Source organism: Coregonus lavaretus (genome assembly GCF_964263955.1).
Source record: "Coregonus lavaretus genome assembly, chromosome: 36".
Classification (NCBI taxonomy): Eukaryota; Metazoa; Chordata; class Actinopteri; order Salmoniformes; family Salmonidae; genus Coregonus; species Coregonus lavaretus.
In genome coordinates this window covers 11,055,720-11,081,362 of record NC_140023.1, presented here as the reverse complement: position 1 = coordinate 11,081,362, position 25,643 = coordinate 11,055,720, and the positions used below count along the sequence as shown (strand labels likewise).

The window sequence follows — 25,643 nt, the reverse complement described above, 5'->3', positions numbered from 1 at the left end:
CCTCAAGCACTGAGATGCAGTGCCTTAGACCACTGCGCCACTCGGGAGAACGGTGAGCAAAAATCCCAGAACCACACAGGGGGACCTAGTGAATGACCTGCAGAGAGCTGGGACCAAAGTAACAAAGCCTACCATCAGTAACACACTACGCCGCCAGGGACTCAAATCCTGCAGTGCCAGACGTGTCCCCCTGCTTAAGCCAGTACATGTCCAGGCCCGTCTGAAGTTTGCTAGAGTGCATTTGGATGATCCAGAAGAGGATTGGGAGAATGTCATATGGTCAGATGAAACCAAAATAGAACTTTTTGGTAAAAACTCAACTCGTTGTGTTTGGAGGACAAAGAATGCTGAGTTGCATCCAAAGAACACCATACCTACTGTGAAGCATGGGGGTGGAAACATCATGCTTTGGGGCTGTTTTTCTGCAAAGGGATAATTTTTTTCCACATTTTGTCTGTCATAGTTGACGTGTACCTATGATGAAAATTACAGGCCTCTCTCATCTTTTTAAGTGGGAGAACTTGCACAATTGATGGCTGACTAAATACTTTGTATCCCCACTGTAGCTATTGACATAGCGTTAGCTTACATAGCTCTAATAAATATTGTTAGGCAAGTAAGTATTACATTTCACAGCATTGCTCCACAAGACAGTCAGTGAACTCCTAGAGGTTTGAGAAGTAGTGAATGTTCCATGGAACCCTCCAGTCTTCTTTATGGGGTTTGTGAAGAGCTGTCAGCCATCTTGGATTCCGGTTACCACAACAAATAGAGCATTCGTGGAGCGCCACATCACAGGGGAGGTTTTACGAGGGGTTTTTGTCACTTCACTCTCCTGCAGAGATCAGCCATGATCTCTCCAGAGCAAAGCGACAGAGAAATGGTGTTGATTAGCCTACGTGGCAGCAGCCCTGGGGTTGGTGCAAAAAAGTTAATAGCGATCAAGGTGTTAGGTTACTGGCTGTAGCCAGTCAGGCACTGAAAACACTGGTCTGTGTATTGTTTCACATCCACTCTATGAGTGACCATATGACTCAGAAATTGACCCAAACATGCCCAAGTGAAATGACTCACAAGGCCCTGGAACTTAAATCTCACTGTTAATCGTAATACATCATTTATTTCCATGCACTTAAAACGTCAATATTTTCTTACATTATTTGTTGATGAGGCTGTCCTGTGTATGCTCAATACTGTACCTTTCACTCAGACCTTTGTCTGGAATCCAATTGGCTGAGTAATTCAGTCATATCCCAAGGAATTCAATCAAATCAAGCAAGACGATGAGAACGTTTATGCTGTTTTGCCAGTAACGTCCCACCCATTTCAATTATGATTGATGTTGATGAAAGTCAGCGCTAACATGGCCAAATCAGGAATTATGTCGTCACAAAGACATCCCAAACCAGATGTGATGATGTTGGGGTTGGGGATAGAGACTCAAATGTACACGGAGAGCTAACATTAATAATATGCATGTCAATCTCTCCTGGCTCAAAGTAGAGGAGAGATTGACTTCAGCACTACTTGTATTTGTGAGGAGTATTGACATGTTGAATGCACCGAGCATTCTGTTTAAACCACAGACACCCATGGATACCCCACAAGACATGCCACCAGAGGTCCCTTCACAGTCCCCAACTCCAGAACAGACTATGGGAGGCGCACAGTACTACATAAAGCCATAGCTACATGGAACTCTATTCCACATCAAGTAACTCATGCAAGCAGTAAAATCTGATTTACATAACAGATAAATACAGCTTACGGAACAGCGGGGACTCTGAAGAGACACACACACAAACACAGGCACAGACTTGCATACACACACCCACACATGGTAACATATGCACTATACACACACGTACACATGGATTTTGTGTTGTAGATATGTGGTAGTAGAGTAGTGGCCTGAAGGCACACACTTAATGTGTTGTGAAATCTGTTGTGAGCCCAGGAAGATTAGCTGCTGCCTTGGCAGCAGCTAATGGGGATCCATAATAAATACAAATACAAATAAATACTAGTTCATGTTTTCTCTACATCCATGTGTCTTTCAACCAGCCAAGTCATCCAATAAACTCTTTTGAATCAGGGTCTATTAACTAGAACATACATTATTCTTGAAAAGGAGGAGGAACACTCCTCTAAAGTCCTTTATCAGATTATATTATAAACCGTACTGAAAGATGCTGTGCTAGTCATGTTGACAGAACACCCCACAAAATCTGTCTCGTCTAATGCAAGTCCCAATGTTAATTGATTTAATACTAAATTAGTTTTCTATAATTGGAATTGTCAGGGTAGGGGTATATTCCATCAGGCAATGAATAACCAGTAATTTACCAGGTACTGTATGAACTGGAGAGTGTATCACTTTTTACATTACAGTACCTCCATTGACCTCCCTCTCTCTGTGCCCCCAGGCTGGTGGTTTGTCAGTACAGCGGAGGAGCAGGGCTGGGTCCCTGCCACCTACCTGAACACCCACAGCAACACACGAGATGACCTGGAGCTGGGCGCCTCCAAGTCCGGGGAAGGTAAGAGCTCCACACCAATATGAATACAGAAAGAAAGATTGTACACAACATTTGGGGACCTACAAACTACAAGACCGCCAACACCCCCCCCCCCCCCCCCAAATGTCTAAAAGGGTAAAGTAGTCTGACTCCCACCCCCAACTGACGCTAACGTCCCATGTTCCCCCAGTGTGAACACCCTTCTCTGTGCTGTTGTCCACTTTAAGCACCCCCGAACAAGCTCCAGATTCAGCCCTGAGTAAATAGCCTGGAGAAGGATTGCCAGGGCCTAAGCCACAACTCCGGGCTGAAGTGCATTGAGTAACGTACTGTACAGTAGCAGTGTAGAAATTCTATACTAAAAAGAGGTTACCTCCTTGGAGTTTTGGACGGTGAACGAATGTAAGAGGTGCATGTTTGGTTCACCGTAGGGATTGAGTTATGCGGAAGATGTTTATGTGAGTCAGTCACTAGTAAAGTAATGTCTGACGTTAATTATTCCGGGCCCTGAGATAAATTCATACAGACCGATCATAAGACAAAACTAGAAGGTGGTGATGAATGTTGCTCTGTCTGCTATGGTTGTGTGCTGCTATATTTCTGCGTTAAGATCCAAAAACCTGACAAGAAACAAACCTAAACAAGAGGTTTGTTTGCCAAAAGACCATGCTAACATAAAATTGGGATCTACTCATGAAATCATCATAACAGCATGGGTTAAGCTAAATAGTTGTTATGTTGCAGTCCAAGCTATGTCACAATCTAGCCATTCTCAATATCGAGAGGCTTTACCTTTAGTGCCTTAGCATTTTCACTCTCCACTCTCTCACAGACAGGGTGCAAATATCTTGGAAAAGGCCACAACTGTATTGGTCATTATTTTACAGTAGGCATAATATCTATAGTACATCTGTAATGCATTTCATGTAGTTTGAAGAGAAGAAACTTTAAGCATGGAAATAATTTACTTGCATCTTACTGTTCCAAACAAACATTCAGATTTTCCAGCACTCTGGCCAAAACATCATTTACTGTACCGCGTGTCGACTCCAAAACACTGTGACCCACATTCCCAGGGCCGGCGTTATGGGCGGGCCTTAGGGGGCCTGGCCCGCCCTACCGTACCTTCTTTCCCGTCCAAATAAAATATATAAATATTTATAATTTATTTGACTGAGACGCGCGCCGACAGCAAGACACATCAATTTCAGTTCAAGCATCCGAGCGAGCGAAATAGCACACCTGTCTCAGTATTTGTAGCCCATGTACAGTGCCTTGCAAAAGTATTCATCCCCCTTGGTGTTTTTCCTATTTTGTTGCATTACAACCTGTAATTTATATTGATTTTATTTGGATTTCATGTAATGGACATACACAAAATAGTCGAAATTGGTGACGTGAAATGAAAAAAATTACTTATTTCAAAAAAGTATACAAAATAAATAACAGAAAAGTGGTGCGTGCATATGTATTCACCCCCTTTGCTATGAAGCCCCTAAATAAGATCTGGTGCAACCAATTACCTTCAGAAGTCACATAATTAGTTAAATATTTTTTTACATTTTTAGTCATTAGCTCTTATCCAGAGCGACTTACAGTTAGTGCATACATTTTCATACTGGTCCCCCGTGATAAAGTCCACCTTTGTGCAATCTAAGTGTCACATGATCTCAGTATATACAGTGGGGAGAACAAGTATTTGACACACTGCCGATTTTGCAGGTTTTCCTACTTACAAAGGATGTAGAGGTCTATAATTTTTATCATAGGTACACTTCAACTGTGAGAGACGGAATCTAAAACAAAAATCCAGAAAATCACATTATATGATTTTTAAGCAATTAATTTGCATTTTATTTCATGACATAAGTATTTGATCACCTATCAACCAGTAAGAATTCCGGCTCTCACAGACCTGTTAGTTTTTCTTTAAGAAGCACTCCTGTTCTCCACTCATTACCTGTATTAACTGCACCTGTTTGAACTCGTTACCTGTATAAAAGACACATGTCCACACACTCAATCAAACAGACTCCAACCTCTCCACAATGGCCAAGACCAGAGAGCTGTGTAAGGACATCAGGGATACAATTGTAGACCTGCACAAGGCTGGGATGGGCTACAGGACAATAGGCAAGCAGCTTGGTGAGAAGGCAACAACTGTTGGCACAATTATTAGAAAATGGAAGAAGTTTAAGATGACGGTCAATCACCCTCTGTCTGGGGCTCCATGCAAGATCTCACCTCGTGGGGCATCAATGATCATGAGGAAGGTGAGGGATCAGCCCAGAACTACACGGCAGGACCTGGTCAATGACCTGAAGAGAGCTGGGACCACAGTCTCAAAGAAAACCATTAGTAACACACTACGCCGTCATGGATTAAAATCCTGCAGCGCACACAAGGTCCCCCTGCTCAAGCCAGTGCATGTCCAGGCCCGTCTGAAGTTTGCCAATGACCATCTGGATGATCCAGAGGAGGAATGGGAGAAGGTCATGTGGTCTGATGAGACAAAAATAGAGCTTTTTGGTCTAAACTCCACTTGCCGTGTTTGGAGGAAGAAGAAGGATGAGTACAACCCCAAGAACACCATCCCAACCGTGAAGCATGGAGGTGGAAACATCATTCTTTGGGGATGCTTTTCTGCAAAGGGGACAGGACGACTGCACCGTATTGAGGGGAGGATGGATGGGGCCATGTATCGCGAGATCTTGGCCAACAACAACCTTCCCTCAGTAAGAGCATTGAAGATGGGTCGTGGCTGGGTCTTACAGCATGACTACGAACCGAAACACACAGCCAGGGCAACTAAGGAGTGGTTCCGTAAGAAGCATCTCAAGGTCCTGGAGTGGCCTAGCCAGTCTCCAGACCTGAACCCAATAGAAAATCTTTGGAGGGAGCAGAAAGTCTGTATTGCCCAGCAACAGCCCCGAAACCTGAAGGATCTGGAGAAGGTCTGTATGGAGGAGTAGGCCAAAATCCCTGCTGCAGTGTGTGCAAACCTGGTCAAGACCTACAGGAAACGTATGATCTCTGTAATTGCAAACAAAGGTTTCTGTACCAAATATTAAGTTCTGCTTTTCTGATGTATCAAATACTTACGTCATGCAATAAAACGCAAATTAATTACTTAAAAATCATACAATGTGATTTTCTGGATTTTAGATTCCATCTCTCATAGTTGAAGTGTACCTATGATAGAAATTACAGACCTCTACATGCTTTGTAAGTAGGAAAACCAGCAAAATCGGCAGTGTATCAAATACTTGTTCTCCCCACTGTATAAAGCTGATCTGAAAGGCCCCAGAGTCTGCAACACCACTAATCAAGGGGCACCACCAAGCAAGACGGCACCATGAAGACCAATGAGCTCTCCAAACAGGTCAGACAAAGTTGTGGCGATGTACTGATCAGGGTTGGGTTATAAAAAAATATCAGAAACTTTGAACATCCCACGGAGCACCATTAAATCCATTATAAAAAAATGGAAAGAATATGGCACCACAACAAACCTGCCAAGAGAGGGCCGCCCACCAAAACTCACGGACCAGGCAAGGAGGGCATTAATCAGAGAGGCAACAAAGAGACCAAAGATAACCCTGAAGGAGCTGCAAAGCTTCACAGTGGAGATTGAAGTATCTGTCCATAGGACCACTTTAAGCCGTACACTCCACAGAGCTGGGCTTTACGGAAGAGTGGCCAGAAAAAAGCCATTGCTTAAAGAAAACAATAAGCAAACACGTTTGGTGTTTGCCAAAGGGCATGTGGGAGACTCCCCAAACATATGGAAAAAGGTACTCTGGTCAGATGAGACTAAAATTGAGCTTTTTGGCCATCAAGGAAAACGCTATGTCTGGCGCAAACCCAACACCTCTCATCACCCCGAGAACACCATCCCCACAGTGAAGCATGGTGGTGGCAGCATCATGCTGTGGGGATGTTTTTCATCGGCAGGGACTGGGAAACTGGTCAGAATTGAAGGAATGATGGATGGCGCTAAATATATGGAAATTCTTGAGGGAAACCTGTTTCAGTCTTCCAGAGATTTGAGACTGGGACAGAGGTTCACCTTCCAGCAGGACAATGACCCTAAGTATACTGCTAAAGCAACACTTGAGTGGTTTAAGGGGAAACATTTAAATGTCTTGGAATGGCCTAGTCAAAGCCCAGACCTCAATCCAATTGAGAATCTGTTGTATGACTTAAAGATTGCTGTACACCAGCGGAACCTATCCAACTTGAAGGAGCTGGAGCACTTTTGCCTTGAAGAATGGGCCAAAATCCCAGTAGCTAGATGTGCCAAGCTTAAAGAGACATCCCCCAAGAGACTTGCAGCTGTAATTCTTGCAAAAGGTGGCTCTACAAAGTTTTGACTTTGGGGGGGATGAATAGCTATGCACGCTCAATGTTTTTGTTTTTTTCTTATTTCTTGTTTGTTTCACAAGGACAAATATTTTGCATCTTCAAAGTGGTAGGCATGTTGTGTAAATCAAATGATACAACCCCCCCCAAAATCTATTTTAATTCCAGGTTGTAAGGCAACAAACTAGGAAAAATGCCAAGGGGGATGAATACTTTCGCAAGACACTTTATCTTATGCTGTCTGTCTAAAAATACTATTGCATGTCATACTGTTTTTCGCCAGACGGCATCAGATACATGGGCTACATATAGTAAAATAGATGGGCACTGTTTCACTCGCTCGGATGCTTTCTCCGGTGACAAAGTTTCAGCCACTTGCGAAGTTAAGAAAAGTTGGTGAGTGCACTGTTTGGATTCTGGAATTATTATGGATGAACGTCCGAAGGTAGCCTACTTCTTGAAGTGATTTGTTTGACAATCAAATGAAAACATCATGACTGGTTGAGTTCATGACAAATTGAAAGGTAATACATTTTTACAGTTAAATTACATGTCTTTACTATAAAACCCATAAAAAAATACAAAGTTAAAACGTGCCTTCCTATGGAAATCAAGTGCCCGTCCAACTGATTCGTTCTGGCACCGGCCCTGCACATTCCCCCTGGCACTGTAGATCTTTTTACTGGAGGAGAGAGGAGATGGCATACAGCACATGATGCACTGAATTAGCCTCTTTAGTCCAATAGTTACAAAGTATTCTCAATGGGCTTCTTCCTCCCAAGGCCTGCATCCAAAATGCATATCCATTCCTTATTAAAGTTTTTTTTTTAAACAAGGAATGCATCTCCCTGTTAGTGAGACAGCTTTCTGGATTTTCACATTTACACAAACCCCACAAGTGTGCCCCCACAAATGCAGGCATGCACACACACACACATACACACACACACACACACACACACACACACACACATACACACACACACTAAAGTACTCTAGCTATCTACTCAACGCAAAAGCAGACGCTGCCAGAGCGGTCAGGGGACAATCTGTCAGTGTAATTAGCATTTATGTGTCTAATCAGTCATGGGAATGCCACAGGATCCATAAACTCTCTCTGTCAGTCCTGTGGATTGTGCTCCACAGCACTCTGTCAGACACTGTCATTGAGATGGGGCTCTTGTGGCAAACAGGACCTGGAACACATTATATGGCTTCAGCTAAAGATGTTGACGTTTGGACTGGAGGATATGACAGTTTAAATGGTGAATCTCTTCCTCATTGGAGAAAGACTGTCACATGCATGAGAAACACTTGGATGTGTTCCTACTTGGGGTGGTCATATTTCATCATTAGTTTTTATTTTATTGAGTTCTGTAATACCTATGATAGGCCTTCTCAGATGGACTCATCCAATATAATGGTTATCATTCTGTCTTCTGACATTAGTGTTCTGGAGGAGTATGTGGGTCAGCTGAAAAATACAAGTTTGTAATTTCAGTTTTTCAGCTCCCAGTGTACGTACCTCTCAAGTTTTGCCTGAAATCTCAACTTCATGCTAAATGTTGAGATTAGTGCTCTGGTTTAGAGATGGAAAGCTTTTCCTTGAATTAGATATTTATATAAGCCTTGCCGTTTATAGTGTTGGCATGTGACAAAAGATCCCTCCGAAGCTCCTAATCATTCCCGTCTCCTGCATTTAACTAACAAAAACCCTCAACAATTATAGACCTGTTGTGGCTGCTGCCAAAGGAATTCAGCTGGTCTATTAATTGCATACTATTCCCAAGCAGCAATGTGTGCCCCAGATGCTCCTGCAGGACAGGATGGGGAAACCATGCTAACAATCCACACTAATCACCAGCCACAGAGAACATGTCCATGGTTTACATTTCCTGTGTAACATTCATTCACCCCCATCACCGTCCAGTCCTTCCATTGCAATGTGGTGTTGTGGTTTCCATGTTCGCCATGTGACTAACTAATAACAGAGTTGAATCCATGTCGTTTGTGATGTATGTGCCTGCCTTTTATGTTTCTGTCCCCATTTGTGTTTGTTTGTGTCTGGTCACCATGTGCGTGGGTCAGTCACTAAGCGACGTAAGGCCCATCTGAAGAGGCTGGACCGGAGATGGACCCTGGGGGGAATGGTCAGCAGGCAGCAGAGCCGAGGTGATCTGAGACAGGGGGCCCACCTCCTCCTCTTCCTTCACCCCTCTATCCTCTGACCCCTCACCTGTCCTCTTATCCTGTCCCCATTGTACCTTGTCCTGTCTTCTCTCTCATACCTGATTAGGGTTGAAAAGCTACTGGTAATTCACCAAAGTTTACAGAATCTTCAGTAATTATGGCAATCTATGGTAATTTTGATAATTTATACTTGAATAACTTTAAAAACATTTATTCATATAAAGTGTAAATGTTTTATCTTTGTCCATATTGTCCATGGGTTTCTAGTGGATAGACCATATGGTTCAACAGAAAATAGCCTAATTAATGAACAAAGCATCTTAACAATAATGGCATTATTTTCAATTAACTCTGCAACTCTTCCAACTATTGACTTTTTTCACAACTGCCACCAGTTTGGCACCATAACATTTACAACAAAGACATATTTACATAGTAAAATAAATACAAGTGTGTAAAATATATATATATTTACATTTACATTTTAGTCATTTAGCAGACGCTCTTGCTCTCTCTCTCTCTCTCTCTCTATATATATATATATATATATATATATATATATATATATATATATATATATATATTATTTTTTTTACACACTTGTATTTATTTTACTATGTAAATATGTCTATATATATATATATATATCAAGAATATTTCATACTGAAACCCTCATTAAAGACCAATGGTATTCACTAAGTTGATGGTTTATATTTAGGATAATGTTTTACAGCTTTGTCATTCTATTATTATTATTATTATTATTATTATTATTATTATTTTAATCTTTGTACAGACACCTGTGATCATTTGACATACCCAAAAGGGCTACTAGATGTCTTGTGATAAATTACATAAAATCCTTGAAAGTTACCTGGTAGTTTACAGATAAACTTCTAAAGTTTCTAGTAAAATACCCTCGCTTTGCAACCCTATACCTGATGCCTAATGTATTGTCTTGTGTCATATGCCATCTGCTACACCATCATGACCCACACCCAATAATCACTAACATTGTTATTAACCAGCTAATAAAAAGTCCAGCCATGTCATTACCATGCTAAATAGGTTTTCACATCCACATTGGCGGCTTGCAACAGTTACAGATTTGACCTTATGCTAGAAGATAAACATGCAAAAAATGTACCATCTTGTTGTTACTCAGTTTCTACACTTGAATGTGGTAGTCTTGAAATCAAAGATGAAGTCAGCAACTTTTATTTCAGGAAGTTGAGTGAAATTATATTACAGTATATAATGAGATTGTCTCATGTAAGCAGTTAATTTTAATACACTGCTATGTGTAACTCCAATCTTTTCTGAATTACAGCTATAGCTGCACAACCATCTAAAAGTCGCAGCATAACTGACTTTAGTAGGCCGCATACAATATTTTGCCACTTTGTTTGGCTTTTTACGAGCAAATGAAACATGAACACGTATGTACTTTTCAAAGGAGTTAAAAAGCCAGACGTTTATCGACTGGAGGTGTTGAGAGCAAGCAGGTCTGCCGATGGACCAGGCCAGTAAAGAGTTGTATTCATCTTTCGGAGAAAGAGTGTTTGTGCTTGCACACATTAGCCTTGCCTCGAGACAGGTTTTTTTTGACAGGGGATGCAGTTGGATTGCTGACAGTGGAGTGAGGATAGGCTATTTGAGTCCACCCCAAGGTTTGTGCTTGGCAACAGTGTCTACAGTGCACAAAAAAATGAATGGCCTCCAGAGTAGAAAGAGCTTTTTCCACTGCAGGAACTAAATCTCGCCTGTGAAAAAAAAGCAGAAATAGCGCTGACTGCAGGAAAATAGTGTATAAAAGTTATGCAAGCTATGCATGTTGTGGTTAACATAATATCTGATTCAGAGTTTCCCCCCGCTGGTGAGTGTGAGCTCAGGAAGGTTGAACAGGGTTGCCCCTGTTCAACCTTTAAAGCCCTACCAGGCCTTAAACCGAGAGACCGGAAGTCCCATAGGTCAGTGCAGGGGAAAGCAAAGCATACAGGAAGTGGTTTTTTCAGTTCTATTTACACGGCTGTACATGGGCCTATTTCTTTGAAAGTAATAGGTATTTTAGCTATATCCTTATTCAGTTCTTCTAAATCCCTGATTGAGACTCAACAGGGGCAGAGGAAAGGAGAGAGATATCAGATAGGAATCCAGTGATTCCAGAGGTATTAAAATGGTCTTAGCATGCAGATAGGATATCCCCTCTTCTCTCTTTACTCTGTTGGGCATCATTACTTTTCTCCTGCCGTTTTACGGTGTGATGAGATGAGACATCTGGTCTGCAATGACAGGAAGTACTGTCACTGAGCGTGCCCTCTGGCCTTTTGGGAAGTTACAAATCAAGATGGCATCTCTGTTCTCTATCATCAGCGGAGTGTACAGAGACTGAGCGCCACCACGACATTAGTCAACATCAATTCAACATCTATTCCACGTTGGTTCAACGTAATTTCATTGACATGACATGGAAACAACGTTGATTCAACCAGTGTGTGCCCAGTGGGGTAGAACTGTTTTTCCCATTTCAAGAGACCAGGGTTTATGAGTTTATTTTGTCCCATATTCACACTGAGTAATCAACTATCATGACATCAAGTCAAGGTAATTGTCAGTTGCTGCAGGATTGCATTTTCAGTATGAAGTGATTGACATCATTTTTGTTAATTAGAGTGTCCCTGATTCTTTGAATTATTTGATAGTAAAATGCTGGATATCTTTGTAGATCTGACAGAATCAATCACATCAGAACTACACACAGACACATTTCATTAGGTCTACATACTTCTATATTTGTAGCCTAGATACAGTGCCTTCAGAAAATATTCACACCCCTTGACTTTTCCTAGATATGTCTTTATTTACTTTGACTTCCTCTGAGGTGTTTATACCATTGTTACAGTAGGGAGACCGGGGTTGGTTGTCTCACGGGTTGGTTGTCATAGTGCTTATTACTCAAAATCCAAGGGAGGCAGCAGAGCCGAGGTGATCTGACAGGGGGCCCACCTCCTCCTCTTCCTTCACCCCTCATCCCTCTATCCTCTGACCCTAATCATTTCAAGATCAAAATGTGCGTCCTCTATAGGAGAGGTAATCCGTGTGGTCAATTCAGGTCAGGATCACAAAACATTCAGGTGAGAGCAACATTTTTCATCTGTGAAAGTAAATATTCATATGCTTGTTATTTATTTAATTAATAGTTGTATGAGGGGAGTATCCATACTTTGTAACTTGTATTGAAAAGAGGAAAGGGAGCTTTATTTCAAGCCTATTTGTGAGTTCCTAGGTCAAGCCATGTGGTAACTAGCATCTTAATTAGCGTTGGGGATGGTTGTCACATTGATGTTTGGGTGCTTGTCACAATCTGACAACCGTCCCCATTGTAACAATGTACCCATAATCTAAATGACGTTGAAAAGACGCCTTGAAGACTTATTTTCCGGACGCTGAAAAGACGTATAGTACCAGTCAAAAGTTTGAACACACCTACTCATTCAAGGGTTTTTCTTTATTTTTACTATTTTCTACATTGTAGAATAATAGTGAAGACATCAAACTATGAAATAACAAATATGTAATCATGTAGCAACCAAAAAAGTGTTAAACAAATCAAAATATATTTTATATTTGAGATTCTTCAAATAGCATTCTCTCAACCAGCTTCACCTGGAATGCTTTTCCAACAGTCTTGAAGGAGTTCCCACATATGCTGAGCACTTGTTGGCTGCCATCTCAATTGGGTTGAGGTCGGGGGATTGTGGAGGCCAGGTCATCTGATGCAGCACTCATCACTCTCCTTCTTGGTAAAATAGCCCTTACACAGCCTGGAGGTGTGTTGGGTCATTGTCCTGTTGAAAAACAGATGATAGTCCCACTAAGCCCAAACCAGATGGCGTATCGCTGCAGAATCCTGTGGTAGCCATTCTGGTTAAGTGTGCCTTGAATTCGAAATAAATCACAGACAGTGTCACCAGCAGAGCACCCCCACACCATAACACCTCCTCCTCCATGCTTTATGGTGGGAACTACACATGCTGAGATCATCCGTTCACCCACACCGCGTCTCTCAAATACACGGCGGTTTGAACCAAAAAGCTCAAATTTCCACCGGTATAATGTCCATTGCTCGTGTTTCTTGCCCCAAGCAGGTCTCTTATTATTATTGGTGTCCTTTAGTAGTGGTTTCTTCGCAGCAATTCGACCATGAAGGCCTGATTCACACAGTCTCCTCTGAACAGTTGATGTTGAGATGTGTCTGTTACTTGAACTCTATGAAGCATTTATTTGGGCTGCAATTTCTGAGGCTGGTAACTCTAATGAACTTATCCTCTGGCGGTCCTCATGAGAGCCAGTTCCCCCCCCCCTACCTTGTCACAACACAACTGATTGGCTCAAACACATTAAGAAGGAAATACATTTCACAAATTAACTTTTAAGAAGGCACACCTGTTAATTGAAATGCATTCCAGGTGACTACCTCATGAAGCTGGTTGAGAGAATGCCAAGAGTGTGCAAAGCTGTCATCAAGGCAAAGGGTGGCTATTTGAAGAATCTCAAATATAAAATATATTTTGATTTGTTTAACACTTTTTTGGTTACTACGTGATTCCATATGTGTTATTTCATAGTTGTGATGTCTTCACTATTATTCTACAATGTAGAAAATGAGTAGGTGTGTCCAAACTTTTGACTGGTAGCATATGTGTTTCACAAGTTTGGACAGCACAGTAAAGCACAGCACAGTACAGTCTAGTAGAGTTTAATTCAACAGAGTACAGTGCAGTACAGTACAGTACAGTTTAATTCAGTAGAGTACAGTAGAGCAAAATACAGTACAATAGAGTTTAATTCAGTAGAGTACAGTATATTAGAGTACAGTGCCATGCAGTTTAATTCAGTAGAGTACAGTACAGTAGAGCAAAGTAGAGTACAGTACAGTTGAGTTTAATTCAGTAGAGTACAGTATTTAAGAGTACAGTGCAGTACAGTGCCATAGAGTACAGTTGAATTCAGTATAGTGCAGTACAGTAAAACATAGTAGAGTACAGTAGGATACAATACAGTGTGTTACTGTACTCTACCTTACTGTGCTGTACTCTACACTTCTGTACTGTACCGAACTATACTCTACTTTACCTTTCTTTACTCTACTTCTGTACTGTACCGAACTATACTCTACTTTACCTTTCTTTACTCTACTTCTTTACTGTACTGTACTGTACGTACTGTATGTACTCTACTGTACTCTACTGTACTCTGCTGTACTGTACTCTACTGTACTCTACTGTACTGTACTCTACTGTACTGTACTCTACTGTATACTGTTCCTGTTTGAAAAAGCATTCCTTGTTTTCAACAACAACAAAAAAATTGTTAACACAAATGTTTACAGCTTTATCAAAATATTAATTGTTCATCCAAATATCAGATGGTTACTGTTGTTTTATAAAGCATTGATATGACGATTTGAGTGGAGAAAGAACTACAATGTCAAAACAAATATTAAACTATGTTGAATTTATTTTCATGTATTTATTTGTATGATGTTAGATAGAAATACTGTTCAATAAATAAAGGCTTTACTTTTTCTAAAACTTCAATTGTTGCTGAAAAACAAATGGCAAACACTGTGACAACCAACCCCGTACTGTGTGACAACCAACCCCAGGATGAAGCTGGGTGTCACAAGTGGACAGAGTCTGTTTGATGGCTTATAACGCCATATTTGAATAAGTTATGAGGATAAAAAGGGTCCCCCATTTCAACCCAAGACCTTGGTCTTTCTCCTAACATTGAAAATAGTATTGTAAGATATACTGGTGCTGAGAAATACACAATTTGGTCAAAGGTGTGACAATCAACACTGTTCTCCCCTACCTCCTATAAAATGTTGACATATTTTACATTTGTTTGAGTAATGTTTTGTTGTAGAATCAGCATAGGAAGTTTGAAACTGACGTGAGTCTCTTGTGTTCCCATGCCCTCTGTGGCCCGACAGAGGAGAAGTATATGACAGTGCAGCCGTACAGCAGCGAGGGGAAGGATGAGATCGCCTTTGAGAAAGGAGTCATCGTGGAGGTCATCCAGAAGAACCTGGAGGGCTGGTGGTTCATTAGGTAAGGCCATGATTTGTGCTCCAACCACAATATAAACTGTTGCCTGTTGATGCTGTCTCTTGATTGGTTATTCTCACTCATGATCACCCCCTCTTCCCTTTCCTTCCATCCTCCCTTCCTCTCTCCTTCTCTCTCCCCAGGTACCAGGATAAGGAGGGCTGGGCCCCGGCCTCCTACCTGAAGAAGGTGAAGGAGGATTTCTCTCCCCGTAGTAGTAATAAGAAGAACCCCTTGACTGGCCCGGTGGAGATAATCGGCAACATCATGGAGATCAGCAACCTGCTCAACAAGAAGGCCCTGAGTGAGAAGGACGTGCAGACGGACGGCCAGCCAGAGGACACCCCCCTGACCACCCTCTCCTTGGCCAAGAGGCAGATCAGCCTGCCCAAACCCTGCTCTAGCTCGGACTTCAGCCCTGGTGCCGCCCTGGTGGACGGAAAGGGCAAAGCAGAACCGGCCTCTCCAGCCATAGCCCGCATCACTCCTCACAGAATAGAGATCGGTGAGTTGTCATTCAGAGATGGAATTGGAAGGCATAGCGGTTTGTTAAACTAATACATTCACAGAATTTATATCACAATCTCATTTTCTTCTATCTAGGCTCCCCAATCCTCAGACAAAAGCCACCACCTCGAAGAGATGCAACTCTGGTCAGTATGAAAATAAACATTACTTAGTTTAAGTTGAAAGTTGGACTGTATTTGACCATTGTTATTGTTTCCTTTTAACACTAGAACGCCATAGGCCAATGGCCACTGCTTTTTGATTATTTTTTTTAATCTATAAAAAAATGCCCCCCAAAAAATGCTACGTCCTGCTCCTTCCCTGACTTTTCCAAAATGTTTGTATATATTTTACATTGCTCATTTGTCCGAGTTTTTAAATCACCCGCCAAGACAATGCACTGTAGGACGTTGGTACCCAGCCAGGTGCTAATGTGTCTCTCTCTCCTCACTGAATGAATGACAAATGGATGAATCTGCGATAATTGTGCAAGTTACTTCACAATTGAATTTAAATTAGGCCTAACTGAATGATAAGGAGGGTGAAGAGGTTGATTTAAATTAGAAAGACAATAGTGTAATAATGAGTTTGTATTATGCCTATTTATCAGCGTTGGGGCTCAATAATTGTATAATTTGACCGTGCCTTGCGGGTTGATACCTTTCTCTTTTACTATTTACTATTATTTAAAAATAATCTACAGTATTACGGGACTGTTTGATTTATTATAACTCTATTACTTATCACATTTATTGTAAGGGAAATGAAAACATGCTACATGTTGCAGTAGGCCTTTAGAATAATGCAAAACATCCGTGACTTTATCTAAGTTGATGAGCGGGGAAACAAATAATGCCCGTCAGCCTGTGCCGCCGGCCCATCAAAACTACACCTAAACTATATAGAAACTCATTTCACACAAAATAAGAGTTAGCCTATAGACAAGATTAAATTGACAATAGTCTGATGAGTGACAATATTATCAGTTGTCAAATAGTACATGAAGAGATGGGCACAGCTTGTAATTGACAGATGCAGGGAAAAGAGCATCACTTTATCAAATCCTACTTCAGAGTCACATGCATGTAAAACGTTTTGATTTCTATATAGTATCAGAAAGATCATATTCTGCAGTTTCTATGACACTTACCTTTGTCAAATAACTCTCAAAATTCAAGAGGTGCAGCTCTATTTAAAAATGTCACTTTTTCCAAGAATATCTGCGCTGTCCATGGCATCAGCACATTATGCTGCGGCATTGCTCTGACTACTAAGCAAAGACTAGTAACATAATAAACTTAAAGCATGCTATTCTGTTTTCATTTAAATACATTTTCTTATTTCCACAATGTTTATTTTGACCTGCCAAAACTGAATTATAATGGATTTCTTTGTGATGGACTTGACCTAGTGGTTTTTCGTTTTTACTTATAAACTAATGAAAATGCTATTATGTTCTTTGAAATAATTGTTTTTTAGTATTCTAATGTTACCTAAGACCTTTATAAACACAACCAAATGATTATTCTTCTGATAGCATATATGAAATGTATTTATTAGACTGTTCGAATGTTGTTGATACATCATTGGCTGGAAGTGTCCTAAATTGGCTTTAGGCCTATGTTTTTCACTAGGACTTTGTAGAATTATACAAAACATATCCTTTACTCTATCTAAATAAATAACGGTTGTTATATTTTTGCATGGATATGTTTCCACTGATATTTCTTCATTCAATTCATGGTTTACAATTGTTTATGCACTATTTATCAAGCGTTGGTGCTTATGTTTGCGCACCTTGCGGGTTGATATGCATCTGATGCGTCTGCTAAAGGTGACACCCGGCAACGTTATCAACGTTTCATAGTGGGTACTTATAGGCTCAAAGGCCAGGCAGTTCTAGTGTAAACAGTATCAACTGCACAATATTCATAATGTTGTAACATTTTTTCCACTCAGGGATCCAATTTACCCTCACCACCAGAGCCACCTACTGTTGAAGCAGAGTACTATACCATTGCAGAGTTCCAGTCTGTCATTTCAGATGGCATTAGTTTTAATGGAGGGCAGAAAGCAGACGTAAGCTTTTTTCATGTTTATTTTGGAGTGCATACATGTCCAATGTGTTTATTGTTTTCTTGAAATGAACAGATACTGCATGTAGTTAATGAGGCCTATTTCTCCCCATGTATTCTCTCTATTCTGTCCTGTAGGTGATCGAGAAGAACTCTGGTGGCTGGTGGTATGTCCAGATCGGGGAGAAAGAGGGGTGGGCTCCCTGCTCCTACATCGACAAACGAAAGAAGCCCAACCTAAACCGCAGAACCAGCACTCTGAGCCGCCCCAAAGTCCCGCCCCCAGCCCCGCCCGTCAAGAAGCAGGACTCTGACGAAACCGCCCCTCCCAGCAGCCCTGGGTCCGAGGCTCCAGAGTCCCCTGGATCTCCTGGGAGGCCTGTGTACGAGGAGCCAGAATATGACATTCCTGCCATTGGGTTTGATCTGGAGTCAGAGTTTGAGTTCCTCAGGACAGATGGGTCCTCTGTGGATGGGAAGAATGAGGATGGCTCCTCAGAGAAGGGCTCTCATCTGTCCTCCAAGCCGTCTCCAGCCTCTTCTCTCCACAGCGCCTCCTTCAAGATGGGTGAGTCGTCAGAGGACGTGGGGCAGGAAGAAGAGGAGCCTGAGGGAGAGGAGTGTATCTATGAGAATGATGGCTTCAAGCCTTTCAGAGAGATGCCTGATACACAATCCAGTGGCGACTTGGACTCCCCGAAGATGAGCGCCCAGTTGGAGACTAGCAAGGCTGAAAACTCTCACTCCACATTGGGGGCAAGGAGAAAAGGGAAGAATATCCAGCTGGAGCTGAACGGAAGCCAGTCCCATTCTCCAACCAAAGCAGAGGCTGGGGCGTCGAGCCCCAAACCTGCCTCCACAGAGTCCACCCCAGATTTATCCAAGCAGTCCAGGCCCAAGAAGGACAAAGAGGAACACAGAATGGGTTCCACCAAGTCATCTACTAAACCTAAGCCAGTGGTCAGGCCTAAGCCCCAGCTGGCCAAGGCCTCCAGTGCAGAGAAGATGGACATCAGCAGCCTCCGGAGACAGCTGAGGCCTACAGGGCAGCTGAAGAAGGGCTCCAGAGGAGAAGACTTTGAAACAGCCTCTGTCATCTCCTCTGAGGACTCTGTGTCCTCCCACAGCACCTCCGACCTCTCCTCCATCTACTCTAAAGGCAGCCGTGGCGACTCAGACGAGGGCTGCAGCCTCTACCGCACCACAGACACCTATAAGAAGGTCCAGGACTCAGAGATGAGCTTCCCTGCTGGGGTGGAAGTGGAGGTGCTGGAGAAGCAGGAGAGCGGCTGGTGGTACGTCCGCTGGGGCGACGCTGAGGGCTGGGCTCCAACCTACTACCTGGAGCCTGTCAGGCAGCTGGACGACACAGCTGGGTCCGAGTCCGATGGCACCCCTACCAAGCCGGGCAGCCTGAGCAAGTCCAACAGCCTGGAGAAGAACGAGCAGAGGGTCCAGGCCCTGAACAACATCAACCAGAGCCTGAAGAGGAGCACACCTCCCATCCCCTCCAAACCGCCGGGGGGGCTCTCCAAGCCCTTTGTCCTGTTCAACAGCTTGCACAAGCAGAGGAATGGTACGAAACAGCAGCAGGTGGTCAGGCCTCAGTCTGTCTTCATCTCCGGGCCGATCATCGACAGCCCAAACACAGTCGGCTCCCTTAGGAGGGGCGAGTCACTCAACTCCACCGACCACCCACGCTCTAGTCCTACTGTGCGCCGCAATGCTTCCTTTGGTACAGCTACGCGGGGCCCAGCGCCGAACGGTAACATGGCGAACCGGAACAGACCCGGCACGGGCAGCTCCGAATCACTGGGCCGGGGGTCTCAGAGGAACGGTCTACCTGTTTCCACTGTGAAACCCAAACCCCACCTCATCCACAACAACCTCCGTGAGGTGTATGTCTCCATAGCAGATTACCATGGTGATGAGGAGACCATGGGGTTCCCTGAAGGAACGACTCTGGAGGTTCTGGAGAGGAACCCTAATGGGTGGTGGTACTGCCAGATCCTGGATGGAGGTCGACCTCGGAAAGGCTGGGTCCCCTCAAACTACCTGGAAAGGAAGAACTAGTAACACGCTTATGTTCAGTGCTTGTGCAATCAGGTCATCAGGTCAGAGACCATGGAAGACAGTGTAAATGGAAATGGAAAGAAGACACTGCTTTTTTACATTTTATAGATGGAAATCAGAAGAGACAATGTATCATCTAAGTGGCATCCTTTGTATTTTCTAAACTGAGGGTGGCCAACCCATCCTGGCATTTCACTTCTTGACATTTTATTATTCTCATCTAAAGTGACAAAATAAAGCACTTCAACGTGCAAGTTTTAGACAGGATTTTATCTGTTCACAGACAGCCGGGTGGACGGAACAAATACCTTAGGCATTAAAATCAACAGATGGTCAACCATATTAAACGAAAGAATGAAACAAAAGTGGTTGATTTGATGAAATGTGCTTTTTAATCCAAAATTGAAGAATAATGTGACTTGGACACAAGAGGAGGAGCTTTGGACAGCTTTGGCTGGTGATGATCCTTTATAACAGCTAGAGAGGGTTTGTAATATGATAACATTACTTACTTAATGATTTCCAATGGGCAAAACATTACTCACTTCACATTTTATCATAAAACATTGATTTAAAAAAAAGTGTCACTTTTGAAAGCTTTTTGCATGGTTAAAATGTTTCTATGCTGACCAAGCCTTGGGCCCTTTTTAAGTAAACATTTCTCTTCAAATGTTTTGTATGTTGTGTTTAAAAGATTTTTTCATATGTTAAATGCCATCTGCAGAATGTCTTGACCATGTTTTTAAGTAACTTTTTTTGTGAAGTTTAATGTATATTTTATGTAATAATTTGATATAGCTTTATGTGTGTATGTCATCTTGTTGTAAAGTGTATATTCTGTCCATTTATTACAGTATGTAAGTCATTTTAAATCTCTTAAAGCTACAGTCTGCGATTTCTTTTTACAGGGTCCCTGCCACTTGTTTTGGTATACAGCTGAAGGATAGGGGTAGGGAAAGTTTGAGACATGTTGTGCTGTAGCTCATGAGGCATTTATAAGTATATTCTTCAAGAATCAATGGGTAAATATCAAGAATTTAAATAACAATTAAACAGCTTCCCAAGTTGCAGACTGTAGCTGTAAATCTTTATGAATGTTTCATGATTTTCTTGATGACACTCTACCTAAATGCCTTATACGTACAGTATGTATCCTTCACCACCTTAGAAGCTCTGGTCTTGTGACACAAAATAGGTAAGCCTATTTGAAGGAGTAGTAAATCTGCTATTTTTTGCGCTCTCTACAATCGTCTTCTTCTAGTAAATGTTTATGTTTTCTTTCAAAATATTTTTCTCATGGCTCCATTTGACCTATCACATTTAGAATAAAAGAAAAGATCGAAACCATATGGTTATGATTTGTTTAGTTCTTTTGAATCAAATTTGAAGATTATTTTCACATTAAACTTGACCTTTTAAGGTGTTCGCTAGGTTGTAAAAAAAAAAAAAGAAGTGATGAGCTGCTTATGCATTTCCATTATTCCATTTAAGGAACCAGAGGAAGGAATATTTGACTTGCGGAATATTGAAATTGAGGATTTTCATTTGCTTTCAAAACCAAACCCCAGGGATGTGTAGAATTGCAATTTAACTTACATTTTGATCTTATCTGAGAAAAAACTCATATCAAATTAATTCAATTTCAAATACCTTATTTATCCCACAAGGGGCTTGCAGACAGCAGTGCAAATACATAAACAATGACCCATCTGGTGCTACTCATAACTCATATCTGGAAAGACTTGATACTCATGCCCCTTCGAAAAAGGAGGCACATACAGCATATAAAAATGTGTACTCTTAATATTGCTGTGCAGTATTAATTTTAATGTTTGAACATGTAATCTATTCTAGATAACTTTGTTTTAAGTATTTCAAATTCCCTCATTAATTCCCTCTATTGTTTTTTGTGAATAAATGCACTTTCTGCATTACCAGATGCCACATTGTTTTACATAATTATTGATGATTCTTTTAATTTCTTAATCTTGTATATTTCAAGGTATGGGACACCCCAAGCATAAGGCAAACTAAAATGCCTTAAACCTTAACGCATTATTCAAAGCAGTGAAACAAAGAGATGCAACCGATTGAGTAATGATGCTGTTATTATTCCCAGCAGTAAAGTGGATTTTCCTGCAAGAATCTGACCAAGAGCACCCTCTTGTGTATTACAGCCTGTACTACAATACATACAACATCTTACTGTAAGGACAAGATAAATATTGTCAATAAAATGTGTTTTATTTGTAGAGAAATGAATAATTTATATGGATTCATTTTTATTTAAAAACATCTAAAGTTTCTAGAACATTCTAAAATATTCTAAATGGAGAGAATGCAAGTGTTTAAGCAATCAGTGAAGCCTCATGTATTCAGTTATTGTGTGTTTGCTTTGCCATTTGTAAACATATGTTTACAGTGTGTATTTATAACACATGTTAACCATTTTGTTAATGATTGTTACATATTGAGGAAATGTGCAGATTTACTTTGTATTTCTAAAATTGCAGTTACTTCAGGCAAAGTTTTGTACATTATAATATAAATCATATCAGCATGTCCATAAGAAGAAACCTCTGAGAACTCATGTAGCTAAAAGTTGGCTAATTTGTGTTTAAGAATATTATTGAACTTTATCCAAAATGTTCCTTCCTTTGGTATCTAAGAACTGATGGAGGTTATATGTAATTATTACGATGTGGGTACATTACTTTTGTAACAATGATAGGTCATGTAAAGCCTCTGCTGACTCAGCACATTTAGTTTTGGCTTTGGCGTAATGGCAATTTACCCAATGGCCCAATAAAGTTGGTTGGATTAAGTGCACATTTGTCTGGTTACCGTTCAGCTCCTAGTGTATAAATAGCTATTGGGGTTCACTATGTCAGACAGTTTGTTATGCTGTAGTAGCTAGTCCTTGTCTCAAACATTACAATATTTACAACCGATGTCCTGTGAAATATGTTCTCCCCATTGGGCCATTCCTTCCACTGGGAACCTCAGGCTAGACTCTTCAGCTTAGCAGTGAGTTATGGCTGTCTGATCTGGTTTGTGTGTGTGTGTGTGTGTGTGTAGGGCTGTAACTAGGGCCGGGAATAGCAAAGGACCCCACAATACGATATTATCGCGATACTTAGGTGGCGGTAAGATTTCGATGTTCCAAACATATGATGTCTTCTGCAGAGAAAGAGAGCCATGATAAGTCTTGGAAATAGAAGTGCTGAAAACATGTTCGTTCACTATTTAAAAAGAAGGTGCCCTGATATCATACGTAATACGGCAAAGTAAACCATGTGGAGTGTTATGATCCCATATCCTCAAGGGGGCAGTATGAGCACTCCACAACAGCTCAGCCCAAACATAAAGGTCCAATGCAGCCATCTTTATCTCAATATCAAATCATTTCTGGGTAACAATTAAGTACCTTACTGTGATTATTTAAAAATTAAAATGATCAAAAAGAAACAAAAATAGCTTCTTAGCAAAGAGCAATTTCTCAAGCAATACTTTTTCTAGGACTATCGGAGTGGGGAGGGGAAAACTGAAATCACATTTTTGACTGCACAGGGACTATCAAGTCCTTACTTCAACACTATGCCATTAGAGTATGGCTTACTGGTAAGATACAGAATTTTTATATAAAACAATTATTTTAAGAAGAAAGCATGAACCTGAAATAGACAACGGCTTTACATACCGGACAAGGACATGCCAATGTAAATACACGTTTGGTGACTACCACTGGACTTTTGAAGCTCAAGTGTCCAACAATTACATTGAACCAACAGTGCACAACTTTGATAAGTGTTTGATAGTGATCCATTATCAAATCAGTTTACTTTTGCATTCATTCCCCAACAACCGTACCCAACGGGGTGGGGGCAATCAGAGTATACATTTAAAATGTCTGCCGCCAAACCCCTTAACTTACCGGCAGTTTGAATGAGGCCCAGGTTCACTCAGAGGTCTACATGGAAAGTCTGTGTGTACACAATAGTGAGATATATACTATGTTCATGTCTTTTTTACACATGGTGGCTGTGCATCTCCCTTCACTTCTGAGAAACTTGGCCATTAGCAATGGCTGCCGCTGCCTGTTTCATGTCCAGCTGTCATAGACTGTATTTGTGCATATTCGACTGCGGTATAAAACACTGGTGCAGCCAGCCCAGCTAAGGCAGGATAGTAAATAACAGATGATGTTCACTCTGGCCAGGCCTACATGCCTCTGCTCTAAACAAACTCTGTGTGAGTTATGCCTGTAGCCCTCTGCTTTGTTTTTCACATACACAGACTGAAGACCAGAATACTACAGGGCAGCAAGATTGTGTTAAATAGTAAGTAGGCCTATAGCTGTTCCCACTGGGCACAGACCTCAATTCAACATCTATTTTACGTTGGTTCAATGTAATTTCATTGAAATTATGTGGAAACAATGTTGATTCAACCAGTGTGTGCCCAGTGGGTTGTTTGATTTTTTTAGGAATTTCCCTAATATTGCTGATTGTTTTTATAATTAAAAGCAAGTGAGGTGCACATATTGATCACTAATAACAAAACTCTCCATCGTAGAGTGCACTCAACACATACACTGCCTTCACAAAGTTTCCATACCTCTTGACTTATTCCACATTTTGTTACAGCCTGAATTCAAAATATATTAAATATATATTTTTCTCACCCATATACACACAATACCCTATAATGACAAAGTGAAAACATGTTTTTAGAAGTGTTTAGAAATGTATTGAAAATTAAATACAGAAATATCTTATTTATATAAGTATTCACACCCCTCAGTCATTTTCACACCCCTCAGTCAATACGTTGAAGAAGCACCTTTGGCAGCGATTACAGCTAGGGGGTGGATCAGCTTTAATATTGCAAATAGATTGTAATGAGATTGTCTGCATCATTTCCAATCCCACATATATTTTTGTTGTAAATATATATATTTTAAAATATATTTTCCTTTATTATTTTCCCCTAACCCTACCACCCCTCCCCTAATTGGAGTAAACTAATAGACAACAACACTTAGGCTTCTACTTCCAGCTTAAACAGTGGGGTAACAAATGTATTTAGTCAGCCACCAACTGTGCAAGTTCTCCCACTTAAAAAGATGAGAGAGGCCTGTAATTTTCATCATAGGTACACGTCAACTATGACAGACAAATTGAGCATTTTTTTTCCCAGAAAATCACATTGTAGGATTTTTAATGAATTTATTTGCAAATTATGGTGGAAAATAAGTATTTGGTCACCTAGAAACAAGCAAGATTTCTGGCTCTCACAGACCTGTAACTTCTTCGTTAAGAGGCTCCTCTGTCCTCCACTCGTTACCTGTATTAATGGCACCTGTTTGAACTTGTTATCAGTATAAAAGACACCTGTCCACAACCTCAAACAGTCACACTCCAAACTCCACTATGGCCAAGACCAAAGAGCTGTCAAAGGACACCAGAAACAAAACTGTAGACCTGCACCAGGCTGGGAAGACTGAATCTGCAATAGGTAAGCTGCTTGGTTTGAAGAAATCAACTGTGGGAGCAATTATTAGGAAATGGAAGACATACAAGACCACTGATAATCTCCCTCGATCTGGGGCTCCACGCAAGATCTCACCCCGTGGGGTCAAAATGATCACAAGAACGGTGAGCAAAAATCCCAGAACCACACGGGGGGGACCTAGTGAATGACCTGCAGAGAGCTGGGACCAAAGTAACAAAGCCTACCATCAGTAACACACTACGCCGCCAGGGACTCAAATCCTGCAGTGCCAGACGTGTCCCCCTGCTTAA

The 25,643-nt window shown here is 41.3% G+C and overlaps 1 protein-coding gene across 1 annotated transcript in view; it reads left to right on the top strand.

The window, feature by feature from the left end:
- LOC311110644 (SH3 and PX domain-containing protein 2A-like) overlaps window positions 1-22,661 on the top strand; it is a 92,168-nt gene extending 69,507 nt beyond the window's left edge. Inside the window, exons 8-14 of the mRNA XM_084153185.1 lie at window positions 2,427-2,540; window positions 8,970-9,053; window positions 15,070-15,187; window positions 15,328-15,689; window positions 15,788-15,837; window positions 17,651-17,770; window positions 17,905-22,661. Coding sequence (XP_084009311.1) covers window positions 2,427-2,540; window positions 8,970-9,053; window positions 15,070-15,187; window positions 15,328-15,689; window positions 15,788-15,837; window positions 17,651-17,770; window positions 17,905-19,839 — 2,783 coding nt within the window. The 3' untranslated portion in view covers window positions 19,840-22,661. The remainder of the gene's footprint in view (window positions 1-2,426; window positions 2,541-8,969; window positions 9,054-15,069; window positions 15,188-15,327; window positions 15,690-15,787; window positions 15,838-17,650; window positions 17,771-17,904) is intronic.
- The last annotated feature ends 2,982 nt before the right edge of the window (window positions 22,662-25,643 follow it).